We start from the raw sequence: 23,784 nt of genomic DNA on the forward strand, positions 1-23,784 counted from the left end.
GCATGTCATGTCATGTGACCCCTGCGAGTAGCTTGTGCCTGTGAAAAGCGAGGCAGGAATATTCCTGGTTTCAGTTCACTAGTCACAACCTACAATGAATTGGTTTCTTCTCTTCCGATCCTTGGACATGTCCGTGCACCCCTTTTTCTTTTCATTTCTACTACTACTACTACTATTCAGATTCAGAAGAAAGAAAAGGGAATAGTCTCGTACTTGTATTGGCAATGGCATTCCATTCAGCAAAGGAGCTGTGCCCTTGATGACAGCCATAAACTCTCTACTGGGTGACTCCTTCACCCTTATTGCGGCATCATGCCGCTAATCAATATATTTGCTTTTTATCCAAAAAAAAAAAGAACGAACGGACTAGCAGAAAACTAAACAATCAGGGACCTTTCGCATTCGATTCGATGATCTCCCTCCCTCTTGCAAAAATGCAAGCTTGAAAGGATCATCATTCTGCAAAGGAGGTACACCCACCGACTACAACGGCTTCAGAAAACATCGCATACAACAGGTTTTCATAGCAGGCAAGCTGCTCGTTGGCTGGCTGATCTGATCATCACTCATCAGCAATCTGGGAGCATCGTGTGATCGTGTCAGTCACCGCTCAACATTAGGCAGACAGGCAGGCGATCGCATTGACAGCGCCATTTCTGGCGTCTCCCGGGATCTAACGCCCAGTTCTGCTGCAGCAGCAGCTCGGTCGGTAAGTGCCATTTCAGCATCACATGCAGACTGTATGCGACGCAACCTACCCTCCCATAAAGCTACCATTTTTAGCATCACTTAAATGTCATGCGAAAATATCACTGTGTAATCTTGTACGAGTTTTGATGTCGGTACGGTGAGGTGCGGATGAAGAAATCCAATGACTGTGTAATCCTCTGCAAGAAGATATGTTTAATTTATTTCTCCTTTTCTGAATATGTCAAAGCAGTGAACATTTCTGTAATATGAATGAGTGTGCTTGGAATAGCACGTCACTGTTTGAGGCAAACAGCAGCAGCATGCATAGCTTCAGGAGGAGAGCAAGACACGTAGTAGAGGCTAGTGTCTCAGAGTTAAGAGTCAGAGTACATGTGTTGTTGCTGCAGACCTGCAGCAGTGCAGCTCCATACCATCATATACTCTATCAGTCACTCCATTAACAATTTAACATCGTCATTATGCCATCTGCACCCCGAGCAAGACCTTGAGGACCTCAATCCACTTATTTATCTGTCACATACAGTGACCACAACCCACAGCGTGACATGGCGATCATCACACTCACAAAGGTGTCAAGGTTACTCGTACTTGCTCGTCCATCATCATTCCTTGAAGCAGTAAGCATCATCCAACAGATAAATCAGCCGAATCTGGCAGCAAGACGGACTGTCCCGTGTGACCTGTTTCACACCTCAGCTCCTGTGACTCTGTGAGCGGGCACGGTGGAGGAGGACAATTGCACAGTGAATGATACTCCTGCCTGACCTGCTGAGACCAAGCAATACTTTCACTGCCTCCAGCCTCCTCTATCCTCTCTTACTCGTAGTAGATTCATGCAGTTGCAAGAGCAATCCCAGTCTTCACATAGGATCTTTGACACTAAATTAGAGTAATTACAAAACTAATTACACAGACTGTGACTAATTGGTGAATTGCGAGAAGATTCTTTTTAATCCTAATTAGTTCATGATTTGATAATGTGATGCTATATTAAATATGTGTTGATGATTTAACCCCTAAGACGTGAATGTGTGGCAGTTCATGTCTGTAAGGTGCGGATGAAGAAATCATACTGCGTAGTAATCATATGCAAGAAGATATTTGTTAATTTATTTCTCCATCTTTTTTAATTCCTGTGTGCAGAGTCCTCTGTCTGACTGGTGCTCTCTTTGATTCTTGCAGTTGCAGGAGGTCCACTGTCCATAGCATAGGACAGGAGCAGCAGTGAGTGATGGTCACGGTTACAACTCGTACTGCTGCAAGTGACGCCGGAGCGGAGTGAAAAGCGACGCCGGCAGGCAGGATCATGCTCGGTCGCTGGAGCTCCAAGGGTTGCACAGATTCCATTCCTTCCTGGGTTCACTCACTACACTACTCATCGCAAGCCACAAACAACAGAGCCAGACTTGGACTTGGACATGTCCGTCCGTGCACCTTTTTCATTTTATTTTGCTTCAGATGAAGAAAAGGGTATTGTGACTGTAATCTGCATCGCCCATGGCATTCCATTCAGCAAAGGAAGCAGGAATACATCATCAGACTTTCAGAGGAGAGGACACCGACTACTACTGAAAATCTCTGTGATTCCTGCTGGCTTTCATGGTTGATCATCATCGATCTGGGAGCATCATGTCACTAACACTAGGCACGCAGGCAACCGATCGCATTGAAATCAACCTGACAGCGCCATTACTGTCGTCTTAGCATCTAATTCTCAGTAAGTGCCATTTCAGCTTCAGCTCATAACTCCCATCAGACGCTACGCGACGCAACATAAAGGTAGCATTTTTATCAGGCGAAAATATCTTATATCAGGCACAGGAACAGGAGCAGTTCCTTCTCGGTTTGCAAAACTTCGTGGCGTATTTTTTTTTCTTCCTCTTCTCCCATTCTCATGTTCTTGAGTGTTTACTCGTACCAATGTACAGTGATTGAATGAACACAAGAATCGACGGACGACTAGTAGTAGTAATCATCAAAAAAAGAAAACTAAGCAAACAAGCAGGGATTAGTACATTGCGTTCGATCCGATGATCTCCCTCCCTCCTGCAAAAAATGCAAACTTGCAAGAACGGAGGATCATCATCACATCTATGGAATCGATCGCCGTCATCCATCCCTTATCTTGTTCTTCTTTTTTTTGGTTGGCTGGTTGTGGTTTAATTTCTCCTCCTTCCGTCGCCGGGCCGGACGGGGCCTATATTTACAAAAATATTACAGCAGCAATAGCAGCAGAGCAGGGGGATTTGGATTGTTTGGAGGTCGTCGGCCATCGCCTGATTGAATTGATTTTATCATCCAATTCATAGCTCCTTGGTGGCTGTGGCATCGCCGGCGGCAACGGCGCCGCCGTCGTCGTCGCAGACGTCGCGCTTGCCGTAGCAATGCAGGAAGACCCAGAGCAGCGCGGCGTTGAGCAGGGTGTTGAAGACCCACGCACCAATCCCGCTGCACCCACCACCGACGGCGCCGAAGTGCATCCAGACGACGCCGACGTGGCAGGCGAGGTTGCACCCGAGGAGTCCGAGCTGGCAGGCGAGCGCGACGGGTGCGGCGCCGCCGGCCCCGGCGGCGGGGAGTCCGGCGCCGACCCAGAACCTGTACCCGAGCGCGACGGCGTCCGCGAGCGTGGACGCCAGGATGGCGAGCACCTGGAACGACTGGGAGAACTCGAGCCACAGGAACGCCATGGCGACGGAGGCGGCGTGCGCGAACACCCTTGCCGCTGCGCCGCGCCTCCGGCGCAGCACCGCGAACACGCCCCGCGCCGCGTGGAGGTACCGGGAGAGGTAGTAGGCGTAGGACCAGAAGAAGACGCGGCCGGAGGAGCGGGTGCCCGGAGGGAAGCAGAGGAGCCACCGGAGCGGTGTGGTGCGGCTCCGCCCGCGCCACGACCACCGCGTGTCGCGTATCTCGGCTACCGCTGATAGCAGCGTCCCCGCGAAGATGGCGGATGATGCGGCCGCCATCAGCAGCGCGTGCGCTGCCGGGAGAGGACCTAGTGGGACGGCGAGCGGCGCGCGGCGGCGCTTGGGAGGGCGAGGGGCGGTGGCGGCGGCGGCGAGGCTCAGCACGGCGTCCAGAGCCAGGCAGAGGATGACGTAGGCGGCGAGGGAGCCGAGGAGGAAGGCCCAGGTGGAGAACCATAGGTGTGTGGGGCTCCACCGGAACCCCACGATGGCCGGGTGCTCCGCGAGCCAGTACCCGGCGGCCGCGGCCATGGTGGGGGGAACGGGAATGAGGAGGAGGAGGAGGAGGACAGGACGGGACTGTGGCGGTGGTGGTGGTTGTTGTTGTGGCTGGAGGCAGGCTGCCCGGAGGAGGGTGTGGACGAGGATGGAAAAGAATTTGGGGACGAGAGAGGTGGATATATATAGCCGACCGCCATTGCAGGAGGTTGCTCTGCTTTCTTGGGGCTTCTTCAGTTGAGCTTGAGCCTCGCCGTCGTCTTCCTCCTCCTGTCTGTCGGTCAACATGAAGCCTCCTCTCCGCGTTTTCTTTTTTTGTTTTTCCATTCATTTTTTTATTCAGAGCAAGCAGCATGTGAATGTGAATTTTCAAGGTCCAGTTGTCGACTTTTCGTTAATTTCTAGAAATACTACGAGTAGTGCCTTTTCGTTAATTTTAGACCAAACGAACAAAGGAAATTCTGTGTTCGTCTGTCTGTCTCTGTGTGTTGAATATAGTGCGACGTATGTATACATGACACCTATTGTTAGGCAACAAAACACGGTTCGCATGTTATTTTTTGCGTCTCCGTAATTACTTGATAAAATGGAAACAGGGTCATGACAAGTTTGTGTATGGCCATCCGAGAGTTGTCCCTTGAGATGGAACACCGAATGTTGCTTCTTCAATCTCTAGGGCTACATGCAGAAGAAAAGTTTTACAAATGGCCTCATGAGTTGGGACTTGGACCCAATGCAAAGAGAAGTACACAAAGCTGTTTTCAGTTTTCTTTTCCCTTACATAAAGATAGACTATTTAGATGAGCGCTGCATCCTTTGAAGATAGGCGCATATATAATATATAGAGAGAGAGAATAAACTAGACTGGAAAATCAGTTGGTGATCAACATAGAATCTTCTTCAGGAGCAAGAGTATTTATAAGCTCCAGCTCCAAGGTGGCGGCAGCTGCTGCTAAGGGCACCCGTGGCTCATAAGCTAGCTTTAAGAATTTTTTTTTTCATATTTAATCAAGAGTTAGGTCCATACACACATTCTAAGATCATGTAAGAGTGTCATATGTTAACTATATCTATATTATGAAGTATATGTTAGAAAGTTAGCTTAGAGTTAGTAACTAGATTATACCATTGCGGTTGTTCTAATAACTCCTACTATATTGTACCTGAGTAGTATTGTTTAAGGAAACCAAACCAATCCAATCCGTAGGTGGTCAGGCGAGAGTGAAAGGAGAGTGAGAGGAGGAGAGGCTGTGGTCGGCAGCGTGGATCGGCGCCTGTTCTTTTCCCATACTACCTACTAGGGAGTACTATAATCCCCTGCACTGGGTCTGGGTTTAACAACCCGGCAAATTAAACCGCCGATGCTAATTAATTAATCCAACCCGTCACCATCAGGTGCCCTGCCTTCCCGGTTCCACAAATTAATTTAAACAATTCAGCCGTTCTAGACGCCGTCTGACGCCGCCACACCAGACAGACACAAGTACGTCAAGTCCGCAAAGAATTTGTCAAATCAAACCAAACCAAAAACAAGCGTACGTGCAAATACTAATACGCAGTACTACATGGAATGGCCATGGAATGTAAAGATTTGTCTGAATGTTGAGTTCTGTTTGACCTTCCAGAAGAGCTAGCAGAAAAAGGACACAAATGGAGGAGGCAGGCAAGGCAACAGACATCTACACCATCTATCTATCTGTTGGCTTGGCTGCCTCTGACTCTCAATCTCAATGCAACAGAAATGAAGGAGCACTCCCATTCCAACAATCTTCTTCTCGATCCCTCTGTTTTGATTTTCTTCTTGCCGTCCTTTTATATATGCATCATATATACTCCACACGGCGCCGTTCTAGAAATCTGGATAAAGGTTGCCGGAGTTTCAGTTCACTGGAAAAGCTGCCCTGAAACGTTAGGAAGGAATAATCCCCTCTCGTCGTCTTCTTTTTCTTGCTCACAAATTTCTTTAGTTTGCTGCCTTTAGTTAGATGCTTTCCACAGTGGAATACGTATAATAATCTACACACACGTTGCTTCATTCTCTGAAAGTCCAGTAATTAATTCAATTTAACAACGGTTTTAATTTGTTGGCGACATCAGTGGCAGTAGGTATTCCATTTATTTAACTTCCGGATGATATTTGCCAGCAGCGATAAGGATAATCTAAAATCAAGCCAATAGGGGACTTTAAATTAAGTGGTTCCTCCCATCTAACTAGTTGAGAGATTATTTTCTTTCTAATAATAAAAATCCACCAGGTTCCTCCTATGTTATTTTCTCTCATTAACATACTTGACCTTGACCACTATCTGCTTTTTATTATTTAACTGTTCCCAGGCTCTACATCAGGTAGCTATTAGAAAAGATTGTTAGGGAAGCCCTTATACATGCACTCATGCTGGTACTTCTCCTATAATACATGCAGTAGTCATGCATGACATGAACATTGAACAGTATGGATGGTGGTGCTCTACCAAGCTTTATTTCATTCGCTAGCTTTTCATGAGGAAACGAAAGGAAAGGAACAGCACCTGAACGCAAAGAAAAAGACCCTTAGCTTGTTGGGATCCACTGGAGAAAGCACATTGGCTTAACAGCTTGTTTTAGAATATGAATAGGTTGGCTGTGAACGAGGTCGACAAGCAGCGAAAGTGTTAGATTACTGCAAAGCAAGCGTAGGGAATAATGGAATAATTTATCTTTTTTCACATGCTTGGACTTGACTTGACTAGAGCATAACTAAAGTACCAACCGGCGTGATTGGTGTGATTATGGGTCTATTTGCATCCACCTACTAAATTTTAGCTGGCCAAGTTTAACCACTGGGGATCCAAATGGCCCAGCTAAATGACCGGTTAAAGTTTAGGTACTTCAATCCAACTAAACCCAGCTAAGCTTAGCTGAGTCTATTAGGTGAAAGATCCAAACACCCCAGCTAAAAGCAACTCCAACAAAGTTGGTAAAAATAGATAGGTAAACTCATGATTTAGCCAACCTTTAAAATAGAAACCCTAGCTAGCTAAAAAACAGAAAACTCCAACAACCTTTCCAATAGGGTGAGACGAATTGTTAGCGGCACATGCAAGCTATATCTAGCATGTGAGAACTCCGAGATACATGACTTATTATTTTAGAAAGCCAGATGCAATAACTCTTAGACTCTCTCTTTTTCCTAAAATATTCAAATATAGATTACACAATGTGGATAGTTCTTCGGTTGAACTTGCTCCAAAGTTTAGCCGGAGAACTTTTAATTGGCTGAAGTTTAATTTTGAAATTTTAGGTAGCTAAATTTTAGTTTTATGGATCCAAATAGACCCTATATTGGTTTAACACTACTGCTGGGTCATCAACCCGTGTTCAAGCACAACCTACAATGTTACATTACACAAGTATTGAGAAGTTCGGTGAACGGATAAAACACTTTTGGTATGACTATTATTTTTATTGTGTTTAGCTGTAAGTCACGACAAAAAGTACGGTTGGCTGATTTGTTGTGAGAAAAAAAATACTATTGAATGATTAGTAGATTTGGCTAATAATCTTAAGTGAACAGGCTTAGTATGACTATTTTTGGATATAGTGAAGCCACGATGTGCATCACCAGCGAACCAACATGTTTGTGTACACGTTTTTTTTTCTTCGTTTTTCGAAAGCGATATGTAAAATATATCTATCATTAATTGGGCCTGTGTTTAGCGTGCGTGATTCATTCGTGGATGTGCAATGCATGCATGCATAGTATGTCCATGAAAAGAAAACTCACAGTTTTTGACTTAGAATTATCTGCTAAATCTGCTACTCATTTAATATTATTTTTTATAATAAATTAGCAAAACAATATTATTAGTTATGGGTTTTCAGCCAAATAATTTTAATATTATTTTTTTATAATAAATTAGCGAACAATATTATTAGTTATGACTTTTCAGCCGAGCCATAGGCGTCTCTTTGCACTGCCTGCCAAGGAAAAAATTAAACCAAACCGCTCATTTTGGCGCACCTAATTAATCGTCGTGTCAGTTTGGACCCGATGAAAAAAAGAAAAACCATGCACTCCCGTAACACACAGAAACCAGATTTTCACATACAAAACCAGAAAAATGTATAAATGCGTACCAGTCTTGATTACTTGTAAAAACGACCGAGCCAAGAAACCTATTGTTAATTTCCCTTTACCCCTTGGTTCTCCTTGAAGCTGTAGTTTTTTCTTTTATTCTAAGCCTTTATGTGCCAAATCTACCAGCTTTATAATAAATCAGCGAATAATACTTTTAGTCGTGACTTTTTCGTCAAATGAACAGACTCTGTTTTTAACTCAGTCTTTAATAAATTGCTATATGAGTGTAAACACCTCCAGTTTCGCTCAAAAACCTGTTGTTAATTTGGCAATTCCAGCCGGCTGGTGGGTCCCGGTCAGAGAAGGTCTGCGCCCTACCCCTACTACGACGATTCTGTGTCAGTGTTGTAATTTTTTTAAAAAATGGACACGGTAACATATTTATTTGTATTTAATAAATATTATCTAATTATAAATAAACTATGATCAAAACATTCGTCTCGCAAATCTCTACTATAATTGAAATCTTCTTCGGGCAAATCTCACCTGCAAGATCAACCACTCACGTCACATATCCTACAGATTTAACGGTCCAGATTAGAAGTATGATCACGACCTTACACAGCCCTCAGCCTCGCGTCAATTACTCGTGCGGCTCCGCCGTCTCGTCTCGTCTCCTTGCCTCCTCCCTTCCCCTCACCACCATGTCCCACACGCTCCTCTCTACGCCGCCGCCAAAAGGGTTGCTCCCGCATCCGAGCGTGTCGCAGCCACGTTGCCCACGACCATGGTGATCTCGACGGAGCCGCCCCCGCCGCCTCCCCCGGATCCCGTCGACGCCGACGCCGCGGCGATGGAGGCTGTGGCGGCAGCGGCCACGTCGAACGCCCGCCAGGCCGCCGCGTTCTCCTCGTTCCCGTCGCTCAAGATGTGGGGGAGTCACCGGGTCCTGCGCTACGCCCACGTCAACCGCGCTGGCGACGCCACCGCCGGGCGCTCCGCGGGGAAGCTCGCTGTGGTCGAGGAGAAGGCGGCGCTGAGCCATCTCCGCGAGGTGGAAGCAGGGAGAAGCGACGCCGCCGACGCCAACGCAGACCACGTGGCGGCGGCGGCAGAGGAGGCCGCCCCCGTCTTGCCACCGTGGAAGCTACGCAACCGGCGGCGCCCTAAGCCCAAGGTGGCGACGCCGTCCGCGAGCATGTCGCCGCCACCACCGCACGAGCGGAGGCCGTCGCGGGCCTGCGCGGAGACCCTGGACCGGGCGTCTCCGTGATGTTCATGAGCGAGGAGATCGAGGAGGACATCTACGTCGTGACGGGAAAGTAATTCTACAATGGGTTATCACACAAGTTGTTACTAAAATATCTAAGGTAAAGTTGAAGCCTGTATCTTTGGATAAAACATTCATAACATAGTACTCTGTTCTAATTTTGGGATATAAATTAGTGAACCTTTTCAAACACACGTTTTTCTCTATTCAAAAAATTGGACTTTAGAACCATAGATAGCTTGGAGAATTTATAGTTTTCTATATTTTCAGATTAGTGAAGCAGAAAGGTTTAGCATTAATGAGAGAGAGTCTTCAGGCATGCCTTTCATTGCTTCCCTGCCTTTCCTAGATTGGTCCGCTTGGGGTGTAGTTAGTTGATTTCTCTATGGACATAAAATTAATCTAATCTGTCAGTTTTCTATTCATCCATTTTGCTTCTGATTTCTTGATCTGGTGGCTATAGTTAATTAATTGATGCTTTCGGAGAAAGAAAATGTTTGGATGGATGGAGCCTGATTGGAGAAACTGGAGTTCCAATAAAAGGTATGGGAAAAATTAATTTGTTAGAAACTGCGAGACGTAATATTACATGTGGGAGATATAACATTGCAGATTTAGTTTGTTAGAAACTGCGAGCACTATGCAAAGATGTATTTAAATAAAATGTATTTAACTTTGTTTTTTTAACCATTTTTGTGTGAAAAGCATTCTGAAACTTCCTTGGAGCCTACAAACTTAGGAACGACCAATTAGTTCTAAGGGAAGGTCTAAACTATAAGAAGCACTTTGCATTTTCAATGTACCTTGATACAATTTGGGTAAAATATTGTGAGTCTAATAATTCATTTATGTTACTCAAATTTTAAAATTCCGTAGAACTAAGAAAGCAAGGGAAAATTATATATGATTCTAATTAAATGAATGTTTATGTAGACTTTTATGTAAGTTCTATCGAGCCACAATTTTTATTTTCATGTGCACAATCTTTTTTCATAGAGATTAATCAGACATAGATATCTTTGGTAGCATTTTTTGAAAAAAATTCATTGTGATCTCAGCTTCTTAATTTCTTAATTTGACATAGTGTTGTTTTCCCTCTCTCTTTTTTTTTGACTAATTCTTTTATCTGAAACATGCAGATACAAACCTTCAAGCGGCATCTCCAGGTGAGTTCTTCCTCCGCTCTGTGTGACACATTGTTTGCTTATGTGCCCGTCATTTCTTTAGATTATGAAAATTGCTACGAGCTACTCATCTGTGAGTAGTATTCACTTAGATGAGAAATTTTTTGTTTTCTTGTGTGCAGTGAGTCGAATGGGATAACAAGCAGAGGTTAGTCTGTTGGAGGATGATGTAGCGTTAGTACGAGCACTATACTAGTTATAAATAAACAGTGTATAATTATTTTTTTATTTATATTCAATATTCTATCCATTGCTATAAAATTGATGTGATGATAGAAAATCTTAAAAAAAATTGCAAAATTTTTAAGAAGTAAACAAGGCCGTCGATGGTATGCATTCATTTACTGGATCGTCATTCAACATCGGCGTCACAAGACTTCTTTTTACTCAGTTTTTTGGATTTAGATATTGTAACACTTTCATTTGTATTTGACAATTATTGTTTAACACTAATTAGGCTTAAAAGATTCGTCTAGTAAATTATAGGGAAACTGTTCAGTTAGTTATCTTTTTTTATCTATACTCCGCCGGTACATTTGACCTTTTTTCACATAGTGAATGCTTCATGCATGTGCTGTAAGATTCAATATGACGGAGAATCTTAATTTTTTTTTTGAATTTTAGGTGCAACTAAGGCCTTATTTAGTTTCTGAACATTTTTAAGATTTCTCGTAGCATCGATTTTTTGAATGCATACGTGGAGTATTAAATATAGATAAAAAAATAACTAACTGTATAGTTTGCATGTAATTTACGAGACAAATCTTTTAAACCTAGTTAATCTATAGTTGAACAATAATTATCAAATACAAATGAAAATGCTACAGTAACGAAAACCAAAATTTTTCACAACTAAACAGGCCTCTATGGAAAAATAACTCTGTCTGTCGGTCGACATGCATGACAAGCCTACCTCTTCTGTGCTCCGTGGAAAATCTACTATACCAGAAAGAAAGTATAGGGATAGCAGAGAGACATGACATGAGCCCTCCGTCCTTGAAGATATTACTCCGATAAAGTATATCCTGGTTTAGATGACGGATTTTTTTGGGTTTTGAGAAGTGTAGCACTTTCTTTTGTATTTAGTCATTATTATTCAACCATAAACTAATTAGGGTTTAAAGATTCGTTTCGTAAATTATAGATTAATTGTATAATTAGTTATTCTTTTTATTATATTTAATGTTTCATATATGTTTCATAAAATTCAATGTGACGGTGAATCTTGAAAAAATTTAGTATTTTTTTTGAACTAAGGCCTTGTTTACTTCCATCCTAAAACCCAAAATTTTTCAAGATTCTCCGTCACATCGAATCTTTAGACGCATGCATGGAGTATTAAATATAGATAAAAATTAAAACTAATTCCACAGTTTGGTCGAAATATACGAGACGAATCTTTTAAACCTAGTTAGTCTATAATTGGACAATATTTATCACATACCACCAAAACACTTACTGTAGCGATTTTGCAAAATATTTCCTAACTAAACACGGCCTAAACAAAGGCTAGATTAGAAAATCAGTTGCATGCAATGGGATCACCGTGGAATCTTCTTGAGAGACAAGAGTATTTATAAGCTCCACCTCCAAAGCGGTGGCTGCAGCTGCTGCTAATACTGTACTATTGTTTAAGGATACCAATCCAATCCATAGCAGGTGCTAGGTGGAGACTGGAGAGTGAGAGTGAGAACAAGTATTATAGTAGGTTACTAGGTTGTAAGCCAGCTAAATGCTGAGGTGAAGAAAAGAGAAAAGAAGAGAGAGTAAAAGTGGGTTGTAAGCTTAGATCAGTCTCAATGTATAGTTTCATGGCACAATAGACTATAAACTAGGTAACCGAGCCACAAGAGTTTTATGGGGATGAAACTCCTCTCTCATCTGGTGAAACTCCTTTATTTAATGACCCTGTCAAATCAGCAATTTTGCTTATGTAGCATCCTATTTAATGTGTATGACACTTTCATGAAACATGCATTGAGACTGGCCTTACAGCCGGCTCAGACACAAAAACTAAGAAAATTTATGAGACAGACAAGTGGGCTATGTATTAATAGTGATAAGCTAACCATTATATGAGTGGGCTACAAGAAGGCTATAAAAAAATTTTACAGCCAACAGTTGGCTGTATTATAATACTTGCTCTGAGAGGATGTGGTTAGCGGCGTCGGTTTGTTACCTGCATTCTTTTCTCATAACAATCTAACCTAATCTAATCCCTGCCCTCGGTTTAATTTAACAACCCTGCAATGCAAACTAAACTGCCGATACTTGCTGATTAATTAATCCGGTGGTTTTGCATAGGTTTATATTATCTCCACCGCAACTGACTTGTCCTCTCCCTCTCCATCCACAAAGACAAACAAAACAATTCATTCAAGCGTTCTAGACGGACGCCGCCTGAGCCTGACAACACAAGTATACGATATTGTCAAACCAAAGCATGCCTATGAAATGTACTACACATTTGTCTGGTCTGAATGCTGAGCTCTGTTTGATCCGTCATCCATCCATTATCCATAGGACAGAAATCTATCTATCTATCTATCTATCATCTATGCAATGAAATCTATCTGTTGAAAATGTACATAATTCCAGAAGAGCAGAAAAGGACAGGAATGAAGGAGGCAAGGCAACAGACAGACTACATCTAACAATGAAATCTCTTATCTGTTGGCTGGCTCTGCCTCTCAAAGTACTAATCCTCCTACTCCCTGTCCCGCATTGCAAACACGAGTGCATGCATGTGCTCTTCATCATCATCTGTTCCATTCCTGACCCTTGGTCTTCCCTTCGTTTAGTGTGATAATAATATCTGCACATCGATGTGGCGTGAGTCAGAGTCACCCAAAGGCCAAAACTGCATGCCAAGTCAGTCAGTCAGCCAGTGTTGGATTGGTTTTTTTTCTGCGTCTAGAAACAAAAAAGAGGACACCCATACCACGCCGCCGTTCTAGAATCTAGATAAAGGTTGCTGGAGCTTCAGTTCACTGGAAAGCTGGCCTGAAACAAAAGGAATCCCCTCGGTCTCTTTTTTAGCTCGCAAGTTTGCTTTACTGCTTTCAGTTTGCCTTTCTAGAATATACACAAGTTGCTTCATCCTTTCAAACTCCAATAATAATTTTGTTGGCGACATCACTAGTCGTACTGCGAGGTACCATTCCATTTATCTATATAACAACGAAACAGGCCTCTGACGGATCGGTGTGGTGTTAGCCTGAGCTCGTTCGCTTGAGCTTATCTATCCAATTTCAGCGAACAGTACTTTTCAGCCATGATTTTTTATATAAACAAATAGGCTCAGCTGGTAGCAAGTACCACGGGTGGCCTGGAGAGAGATTCCAATATGATGCCCCAGCTAGCGTCATCAGCTTCAGTTTCATTCATGTATTATGAGAAAGAATTGAGACGCAGCATCTACTACTGCTCCTCAATATATGCATGACATGAACAGGCCATGGATGGTGCTGCTCTACCAACCTTTATTCCCCTTTTCATGAGGAAAGGAACATCACGTATCTGGGTGGAAAAGAAAGACCCGTAGCTTGTTGGGATCCAGTGGAGAAGCACATTGCTTTGGAATATATATATTATTAGGTTGGTCGTGGACGAGATCGACAAGCAGCAGGGGGAGTGTTCTTATTACTTATTAGATTATTAGCGCAAAGCAGGCGTAGAGAATAATGGAATTTTATCTTTTCACATAATCACATGCATGGACTTGACTGGAGCAATATATGATGTCGGTAGAGTGTACTAATTTGGTAGATTTTTTTCCTAGCTCCCAACAACCTCCCTGCACTTAAGAGAATTGTTTCATATGATCAATAGAATCATTTCTTAGTAATAAAAAGAAGCTATTTAGTAGAGCTCCTCCTAAATTCAATCGAGAAATAAAGCTGCTTTGGTCAAAAAAAAAAAATCTACCAAACGGACCCTACTAGCTACGTACCATTTAGTGTAGGGAACTTGAATTGGTTTAACACTAGCACATCAACCCGTGCTCCAACGATTCTAGTGATTGTACCGAAAAACTGAAATGTTTGTTGTTGTCTGCGATGTGTCATAATGCTTGAATTATTTAAAATAATACATAAACTTATTTACTGTGTCAACTTACAAAAAAAATATATGAAATGAAATTGTCAATATCAGGGTACGTGGTTTGCTAATGAACATTTTTTCTGTGATAGATCAACTACTAAAATAAATATTCATCCAAATGTATACGAAATCTATAAAATAGTGGTATATTGTGTCCACGACATCCAGTACTGTAACATTATTGGAAAGGATGTAAAGCTCAATGATGACGCGATGCAAGATTGTTGCCGCTGATCCAACTCAAAACTCTAAAGCTTTGTTTGGATGTAGTCAGATTTGTATTAATCTACATGTGTTAGGGTGAATTGGAGTGGAATTTAAACTAAATTCTATCCCAATCCACTCCAACACATGTGGATTGAGGTAAATCTGACAACATCCAAACAATACCTATGAATTTATGAGATCTTGCGGTGGATGCCTCTTCGTGAGTGTCCGTCAAGGTTTGCTGTATCTTTGTTGTTTGCATCCTTCTGAGGTCGTTGCTGTCAGTAGACCTGCATAGGTTCCTTTGAGAAAGACATGCATTATGGTTCTGTTCGTTTAAACTTAATTATCTACTAAATCTATCAGTTATTTAATAATATTTTTCTATAGCAGCAAATCAGTAAAAGACTTTTGAGCGAAGCCATCGTGGAAGAATTCCACCGATAGTCGGTAGACCGGAGAAAGTGAAGCAGAGGTGTACAGTGTCCACGATCGAGCTACACGACGGTGGGGGCTATATATGAACAGCAGAGGCCTGTAAAGTTTAGGTAGAGCACGACACAAGCAGCAGGTTGCATTTGTCGCACAATTTGCCTTGCAAGTCGTCGAAATAATGGCGATGATTGATAATGATACGGTGGAGTTCTCCTAGTGTTTTTAGTTAGTAATAAAACACTACCACTAGTTAAATACTAGGGAATCCTCACTATGAGGCATTTACTAGGGAAAAGTTTATACTAAATTTTAAATGCTAAAACACTAGAAGAACTCCACATTACTAGAAGAAATTGAAAAATCTGGTTATGGCGAGCGACTAGTAGTAGTAATATTAACAGCAGATGGTGACCGGCTGACAGCAGTTGATAGTGAGAGAAGCTAGGCTGAATAACTAACTGCACATGCATGTATCAAAAGCATATATAATATTAAAAAAAATCAACGTGTAAAATTTAGTAGTATATCACTGGGCTTGTGTGTTTAGCGCGCGTGCATGATTCATTCGCGGATGCATGGATTTTAATTTGTCACAACCCAGCAAAGCATGTGTAAGAATGTCGCGTTTCTTCCTTTTTGCTTGCATTGCCAAGGAACAAACTATTATTCGCTTGAGTTTATCAAAAAATCTGTCTCACGCTAAAGTTAAATTTAAACAAAATTCCACTATGATTCATCCAAGACATATGAATTAAGAACATCCAAACAAGAACTCTGCTGGGAATCGTAAGCCTGTTGTGAATTTGGCAATTCGTTCCAGCCGGCCGGATCGGAGCCGGTCCCGGTCAGACAAGTTAGGACGACTGCTGCATGCAATTCGTTGCCGCCGTCGTTCAAGATCGGCGTCACAAGACTAAAATTCGTTAGCGGCCCGGTCCGTCATTGCTAACACACGCACATGATGACTAAGTCCAACTCACTTTCTATTAATATATATAAGCTTATTTCTTTCCGGGCAGCACATCTTATTTTCTTTTATTTTTTAAGAACATTCTTTTTATACTACTACTACTACTAATAATAATAATAATAATAATAATAATAATAATAATAATAATAATAATAAACACGGTAGACTTGACTTTTTTGTTGTCGTGTATGACTCGGTATATATATGCATGTATGGTTTGCACATGTGATGGAGTCCGTTGCATGCAACAAGGAGATGATAAAAAATAAAGGATTATCCCTACCATGTCAACAAATAAGTCCGGTCAAACATTGCAGGACTTTGTGGGGAAATAGTAACTAGAATATATGGATAAGCGGTGCATGTAGTATTAGGCCATCCTTGGCAGGAGTTTTATGACTTAGTTTCTAACACAAAAAAAATTCTAATTGGCTCATTGTATTCTCTTCATACCCGTAAAAGAAAATCGTTTTGGACAACGTTTAGATCAAATATTATGAATATAAATCATGAATAACTTTTAATTGTTAAGTTTGAAAATGTAAAAATCATATGAATAGTTTTTTCTTGAAAATATTTTCATAAAAATATACATATATCATATTTTGATAAATATACTTTTACGAAAATAAGAAAACAAAGTTAGATTTTCTTTAGATGATTTAAGACAGTACATGCACCTTGAGATCTATGTCTTAGATGATTTTCTTTATAGGTATAGAGACAGTACATGCGTCAAGAGGCCCAATCCAATTAATTACGTCTCCCCATCGATGCTTGTGATTACTCCAGCAATAATCACATCACCCCTTCACCGTCCGCGAGAACTTGTGGTCATAGCGGATCCAAAAAAAAATTGATTTTCCTTTTGTTAGGAGATTGATCTTGAGTCATACTCTTAGGAGTAGAATTTGCTTACGTGTTTTTATCTTCACTATAATTGATAAAACTTCTTGGGCCGTTAGGCCAGACAAACTCACGGCCCAACAAACTCATTGCAGCCCACTAATTCGGCCCACTAATCTCCACCATAACCAGGTCAAAACACGCATCTGACTCTAGGAGTAAATTTTGCATGCATGCATGCAGGAGACAATTTTTGTCACAAAAATATTATACTACTGGAGTAATAAATCTTTTTGCTGAGATTTTTGTTGATCTTTTTTAATAATCTCCACTATAATTGAAAACTTTTTGGGCCGTTAGACCAGACAAACTCACGCCCCAACAAACTCATTGCAGCCCACTAATTCGGCCCACTAATCTCCATCATAACCAGGTCAAAACGCGCATCTGGCTCCAGGAGTGAATTTTGCATGCATGCATGCAGGAGACAGTTTTTGTCGCAAAAATATTATACTACTGGAGTAATAAATCTTTTTGCTGAGATTTTGGTTGATCTTTTTTAATAATAAATAATAAATCTCTACTATAATTGAAAACTTCTTGGGCCGTTAGACCAAACAAACTCACGCCCCAACAAACTCATTGCAGCCCACTAATTCGGCCCACTAATCTCCACCATAACCAGGTCAAAACACGCATCTCGCTCCAGGAGTGAATTTTACATGCATGCATGCAGGAGAAAGTTTTTGTCGCAAAAATATTATACTACTGGAGTAATAAATCTTTTTGCTGAGATTTTGGTTGATCTTTTTTAATAATAAATAATAAATAGCTGCAGTAGCCAGTAGGTGCTGTATATGGTCCCTACTGGAGTACTGTGGGGGTATAGACCCCTATACCCTTACGGCTAGACTTGGGCCAGGAGGCTTGGCCCATTACGAGACAAGCTCAAAGTTTGATCCGACAGCTTGGAGTTTCGCGCAAGGAAACAAGACGTGGAGATCAAGCAGGATTCTAGTCGGTTAGAATAGGAATTGATATCGAACTATCTATGGCAATTGTAATCGACTAGGATTAGTTTCCAGATCTGTAACCCTGCCCTCCGGACTATATAAGGAGAGGCAAGGGACCCCCCTAGGACATCATATTCTCTCAACACAAATCAATACAACCAGACGCAGGACGTAGGTATTACGCCAACTCGGCGGCCGAACCTGGATAAAAAGCTTGTCCGTGTCTTGCGTCACCATCGAGTTCGTAGTTTGCGCACCGTCTACCGATAAACTACTACCGTGGGTATACCCCAAGGTAGACTGCCGACTAGCTTTCGTCGACAGTGGCGCGCCAGGTAGGGGGTGTGCGTGCAACTTCTCCGGCGAACAAGATGGTCACGATCCCAGCTTCCGCGACCGTGCCTGAAGGCCTCACGTTCACCGTCGGCCAGATCACGTGGACGACGAGCAGCGATGGCCTCGCGATCACGGTTTCGAAAGAAACTCAGATCCAATCTGAGATCACGACATCACCGACCACTCGCGTGGCGGCGCCGAGCACCCGACCACCGTTCCCGCTCTACAAGGAAAAGAAGATTGACTGCTCGGACCTTCTCCAAGCGCTTGATCGCGCTGATTCCAAGCTACTTGAAACCTCCCAACTAGTAGACGGAATCCTGCGTCGGCCTGATCGAGCTGTCCCAACGGATTTTTTCAAATCCCGCGCGGCCAACTCGTGTCGTTACACACGAACAGCTGGGAACGTCTCTGACGATAATCTCAACTCCCTCAGGACGATCTGTCGAGCTCAAGAAGGAAGATCATCCTTGCGGCCTGAACAACTCGGCCTCTCTTTACTCACGGCACATCCAATCCGTTTTCGGCAAGGCGGGTTGGCCGCCGAAAAGGAACGGTCGACCAACTCGTCACTACGTCAACATGGTGACGATCCGAGAACTACGGGACGGCCAGGTTTCCAGCACCAACTCGAGCACCAGTTCCGTCCCCACCGAAGTTATAAACTCCGAAGACGAGGACTACGACCTGGATTTGCCTTCACACCCTCCGGGTTTCCCTCGTTTCCCGGTATTCCCCCCTCGGCGAGGGGACATTGTTTTCAACGTCAGCGCCGACGAGCCGGCCGTTGATGGAGAAACGGATGAGCAGAGGCAGCTCCGCGAGCAGCGCAACGCCGATCGCGCCCGACGACGCGCAGATGAGCAACGACAAATTCCACCGCACAATCTCAACGACGCTTTTGACATGGTCGGGGACCAGCCAGTCTACAAAACGCCAAGCGCAAACGTGGCTGTCGCCATGGCTAATCTAGACCGGCTCCCTGATACCCCCGAGTGCCAGGGAGTCCGAACCAGCGTCCGAGCACACCTGATCGCCGCCATGGGACAGACAGCCACCCAGCTCAAGAGAGCCCAGGACGTCTCTTATACGGAGGCCACCTCCGACCAGACTAATCGCAGCCGGACCTCACCGCCCCTCAGCAGGCGTCATCGCAGCCGCTCTCCCGACAACCATCGAAAAGATTCGCGGCGTGATGATGGTGGTCGGGATACTGACGGTCACCGTGAGCAGAACCGTAGACGCGGTCAAGAAGTAAACCAGCACAGGGATCTCCGATACAACATCCCTCCCAAAGATGCCCGGGACCGCATCAACAGGCGTGCCACAGAAAGAGCAGTTCACGAAAACCTGCGCCGTATCGAGTACGATGCAACGCACGGCCCCCCGGGCCTAAGACAGTTCTCCTCACACCTCCGCCAGGTCGTGTGGCCCCGCAATTTCAAGCTCAAAAAACTTAAAAAATACGATGGCAAGGAAAATCCAGAAAACTGGATCACTCTCTATGAAATTGCCGTCCGATCAGCAGCGGGAGATGAGCACGTCATGGCCAACTACTTCCCTGTAGTACTCGACCAGGCTGGTCATCAGTGGCTCCTTGGCTTGCCCGAGGACTCCTTTGACTCTTGGGAAGAGCTACGCCAGACTTTCATCGACAACTTCATCGCCACATGCGAGCAGCCTGGAAACAAGTATGACCTCGAAAGAATAAGGGACAGGAAGAATGAACCTCTGCGCGATTACATCCGATGATTCTCGGATATGCGCCTTAAGATCCCGAAGATTTCCCACGATGAGGCCATCTCTGCCTTCATCAAGGGCTTGTGATTCCATGAAGCGCTGAGGAACAAGCTGTTGCGCAAACGGCCAACAACGGTGGCAGAGCTTCTCGACACGGCTAAAAATTACGCCGATGCCGACGACACAGAGAAACTAATCCGAGACGATGCGAGAGGTCCCGACCAGCCTTCCCGGCGAGATGACGGTCGCGGTCGCTATGACAACAGGAACCACCGCCGCCCCGACAACCGCGATCACAGAGAAGGTTGGGATCGGCGCCGCGACAATCGCGACGATTTCAGAGGAAAGCGCCCCCGGGACTACGACCATGAAGTGAATACGGTCAAACGTCCCAACGGGCGGCGGGACTACCAAGAAGACTACAACAAAACGTTGAAGGGACCGTGCCAACTGCATCCAAAGTCTAATCATACCATGGAGGAGTGTCGCGTCCTCAAAAGCATCTATACTCGGCGGGCCGGCCAAGACGACTCCACCAAGAAAAATGTCAAGCGAGACGGGCACGACCACGAAGACGAGGACGAGGACCAAGATAGGGACCCCCGACACCAATACGTCAACCCCACTGACGTGGTCCACTCCATCTTCAGGGGCAAGGTCTCCATCGAATCTAAGCGAGAAAGAAAGCTATTAAAGAGAGCCTGCCTCAACATAGACAGCACGGACGGACTGATCGCAGACCCAAAATTTCCCCCATGGTCGCACAGGGAGATCTCATTCAGCAGGAAGGATCAGTGGGCCGCTATCCCAGAGCCAGGTCGTTTCCCTCTGATCCTGGACCCGTGCATCAACAGCATCAGATTCGAGCGCGTGCTCGTGGACGGGGGAAGCTCCATCGACATCCTCTTCCGCAACAGTCTGCCCGCCCTCAAAGTATCTCCTGCACAACTAAAACCCTACGATGCTCAATTCTGGGGGGTTTTGCCAGGACAGAGTTCAGTGCCCCTCGGACAGATAACACTGCCTGTCCAATTCGGCACACCCGACCACTTTCGGACAGAGTTCATCAACTTCGTGGTCGCGGACTTCGACGGGACCTACCACGCTATACTAGGCCGACCATCGCTGACAAAGTTCATGGCAGTCCCGCACTACTCATACCTGGTCCTTAAAATGCCTACGGAGAAAGGTGTCCTAACCGTCAGAGGCAATGTCTACACCGCGTATACCTGCGAAGAAGAGAGCTTCAAGATTACCGAGGCAATCGACCTCTCAATCCGCACGGCAGAAACAGCAACCCAAGCCGCGCAGCTGCCTCCCGACCAGCTCCGATTAACCGAGCAGGAGACCGCCAGGAAGAGTTCAAAATCCAAGGAGTACAAAGAAGTACAGCTGGTCGACGGCAGCCCCGAGAAGACGGCCCTCATCGGGGCCAATCTGGACCCAAAATAGGAAGACGCGCTCGTCAGGTTTCTAAGGGACAACGTGCGCATTTTCGCATGGAAACCCGCAGACATGCCCGGCGTCCCACGAAACCTGATCGAGCACTCCTTAAATGTCTCGAAGACCGCAAGACCAATCAAGCAAAAGCTGCAACGGTTCGCTCATGACAAAAAGGAGGCTATTAGGACAGAAATAACACGGCTTCTAGCAGCCGGATTCATAAAAGAAGTGTATCACCCCGATTGGCTAGCCAATCCGGTCCTTGTACGCAAAAAGAATAATGAATGGAGAATGTGCGTTGATTACACTGATCTCAATAAACACTGTCCTAAAGATCCTTTTGGTCTCCCTCGCATCGACGAGGTGGTCGACTCAACGGCCGGATGCGAACTCCTCTCTTTTTTAGACTGCTACTCTGGTTATCACCAGATTTTGCTAAAGGAAGACGACCAGATCAAAACATCTTTCATTACTCCTTTCGGCGCATATTGCTACACGACTATGTCATTCGGACTCAAAAATGCCGGAGCCACTTATCAACGAGCTATACAGCAGTGCCTCCACGACGAGATTCGTGACGACCTCGTCGAGGCCTATGTAGATGACGTCGTCGTCAAAACAAGGGATGCAAGCACCCTAATCGACAACTTAGACCGAACTTTCAAGGCGCTTAATAGGTACAAGTGGAAGCTTAACCCCAAGAAGTGCATTTTCGGTGTTCCTTCCGGTCTACTGGTCGGCAACGTCGTCATCCGCGACGGCATACGGCCAAATCCCTCCAAAGTAAAAGCAGTACTCGACATGCGGCCACCTAAAAATATCAAGGACATTCAGAAACTCACCGGATGTATGGCCGCCCTAAGTCGCTTTATCTCAAGACTAGGAGAAAAAGGCCTCCTTTTCTTCAAACTCTTAAAAGCATCGGAAAAATTCACTTGGACAGAGGCAGCCGACGCCGCGTTCACTCAGCTTAAGACTTTCCTCACTTCACCACCTGTTCTCACAGCGCCTCAGCCCAATGAAGACCTACTCCTTTACATTGCTGCAACCGACAGGGTTGTTTCCACGGCAATAGTAGTCGAACGAGATGAGCCAGGTCATGTCTACAAAATCCAGAGACCCGTTTACTTTATAAGCGAAGTCCTAAACGAGTCCAAGGCCAGGTACCCACAAATACAGAAGCTCATCTACGCCATTCTAATAACGTCAAGAAAGCTGAAGCACTACTTCGACGGCCATCGAGTCTTGGTGACCACCAGTTTCCCTCTCGGGGACATTCTGCGCAATAAAGATGCCAACGGCAGAATCGTAAAATGGGCGATGGAGTTATGCCCATTTTCCCTGGAGTTCCAGAGCCGCACCACAGTTAAGTCTCAGGCCTTGGTCGATTTCATTACTGAGTGGACGGATCTCAACGAGCCTCCCGTTCCCGATGTCTCCGACCACTGGTCAATGTTCTTCGACGGATCATTGAACATCAACGGTGCCGGCGCTGGGATACTATTCGTGTCGCCTAACAAGGACAAACTGCGTTACATCCTTAGGATCCTCTTTCTAGCGTCAAACAATGTCGCCGAATACGAAGCATGCCTGCACGACATAAGGCTAGCCGTTGAGTTGGGAGTCAAACGCCTCTATGTCTATGGCGACTCTGCTTTGGTTATCAACCAGCTCAACAAGGAGTGGGACGCAACCCACGAGAAGATGGATCTCTACTGCAAAGAAATTCGCAAATGGGAAACCAACTTCTACGGCATAGAGTACATCCACGTGGTCCGGGATAAGAACCAAGCAGCAGATGCGTTGTCGAAGTTAGGGTCATCTCGGGCCCAGATCCCGCGGGGTATTTTCGTCCAAGACATCCACGAGCCAAGCGTAGGCTCCGGCCTAGTCGAAAAGCAACTCACCGAGGCAATGCTCATAGACGATGCCACTCCGACAACCAGTGGTCGTGATTGGCGTACTCCATTCATCAAGTATATATCGGACGGGTCAGGCTTTCAGGACAAAACAGAGAACGAGCGCCTCATTCGACGGTCAAAGAACTACATCCTGGTCGACGGCAAACTCATGCGAAAAAACGCAAGTTCTGAAGTACTGCTCAAGTGCATATCCCAAGACGATGGTATCAAGCTCCTAGAAGACATACACGCTGGATCCTGCGGCAATCACGCCGCATCCAGAACGCTGGTCGGGAAAGCCCTCCGAGCAGGTTTTTATTGGCCAACCGCGGTAAATGACGCAGAAAAACTGGTCCGACACTGTGAGGGATGTCAGTTC

General features: G+C 44.7%; 1 protein-coding gene across 1 annotated transcript; it reads right to left on the minus strand.

Moving 5' to 3' along the window:
• On the minus strand, positions 2,486–4,356 carry LOC8071533 (elongation of fatty acids protein 3-like). The gene has a single exon (XM_002443608.2). It carries the CDS (start codon positions 4,224–4,226, stop codon positions 3,015–3,017), a length of 1,212 nt encoding a protein of 403 aa, XP_002443653.2. The 5' UTR covers positions 4,227–4,356; the 3' UTR covers positions 2,486–3,014.

The sequence above is a fragment of the Sorghum bicolor genome, chromosome 8 (genome assembly GCF_000003195.3).
Source record: "Sorghum bicolor cultivar BTx623 chromosome 8, Sorghum_bicolor_NCBIv3, whole genome shotgun sequence".
NCBI lineage: Eukaryota > Viridiplantae > Streptophyta > Magnoliopsida > Poales > Poaceae > Sorghum > Sorghum bicolor.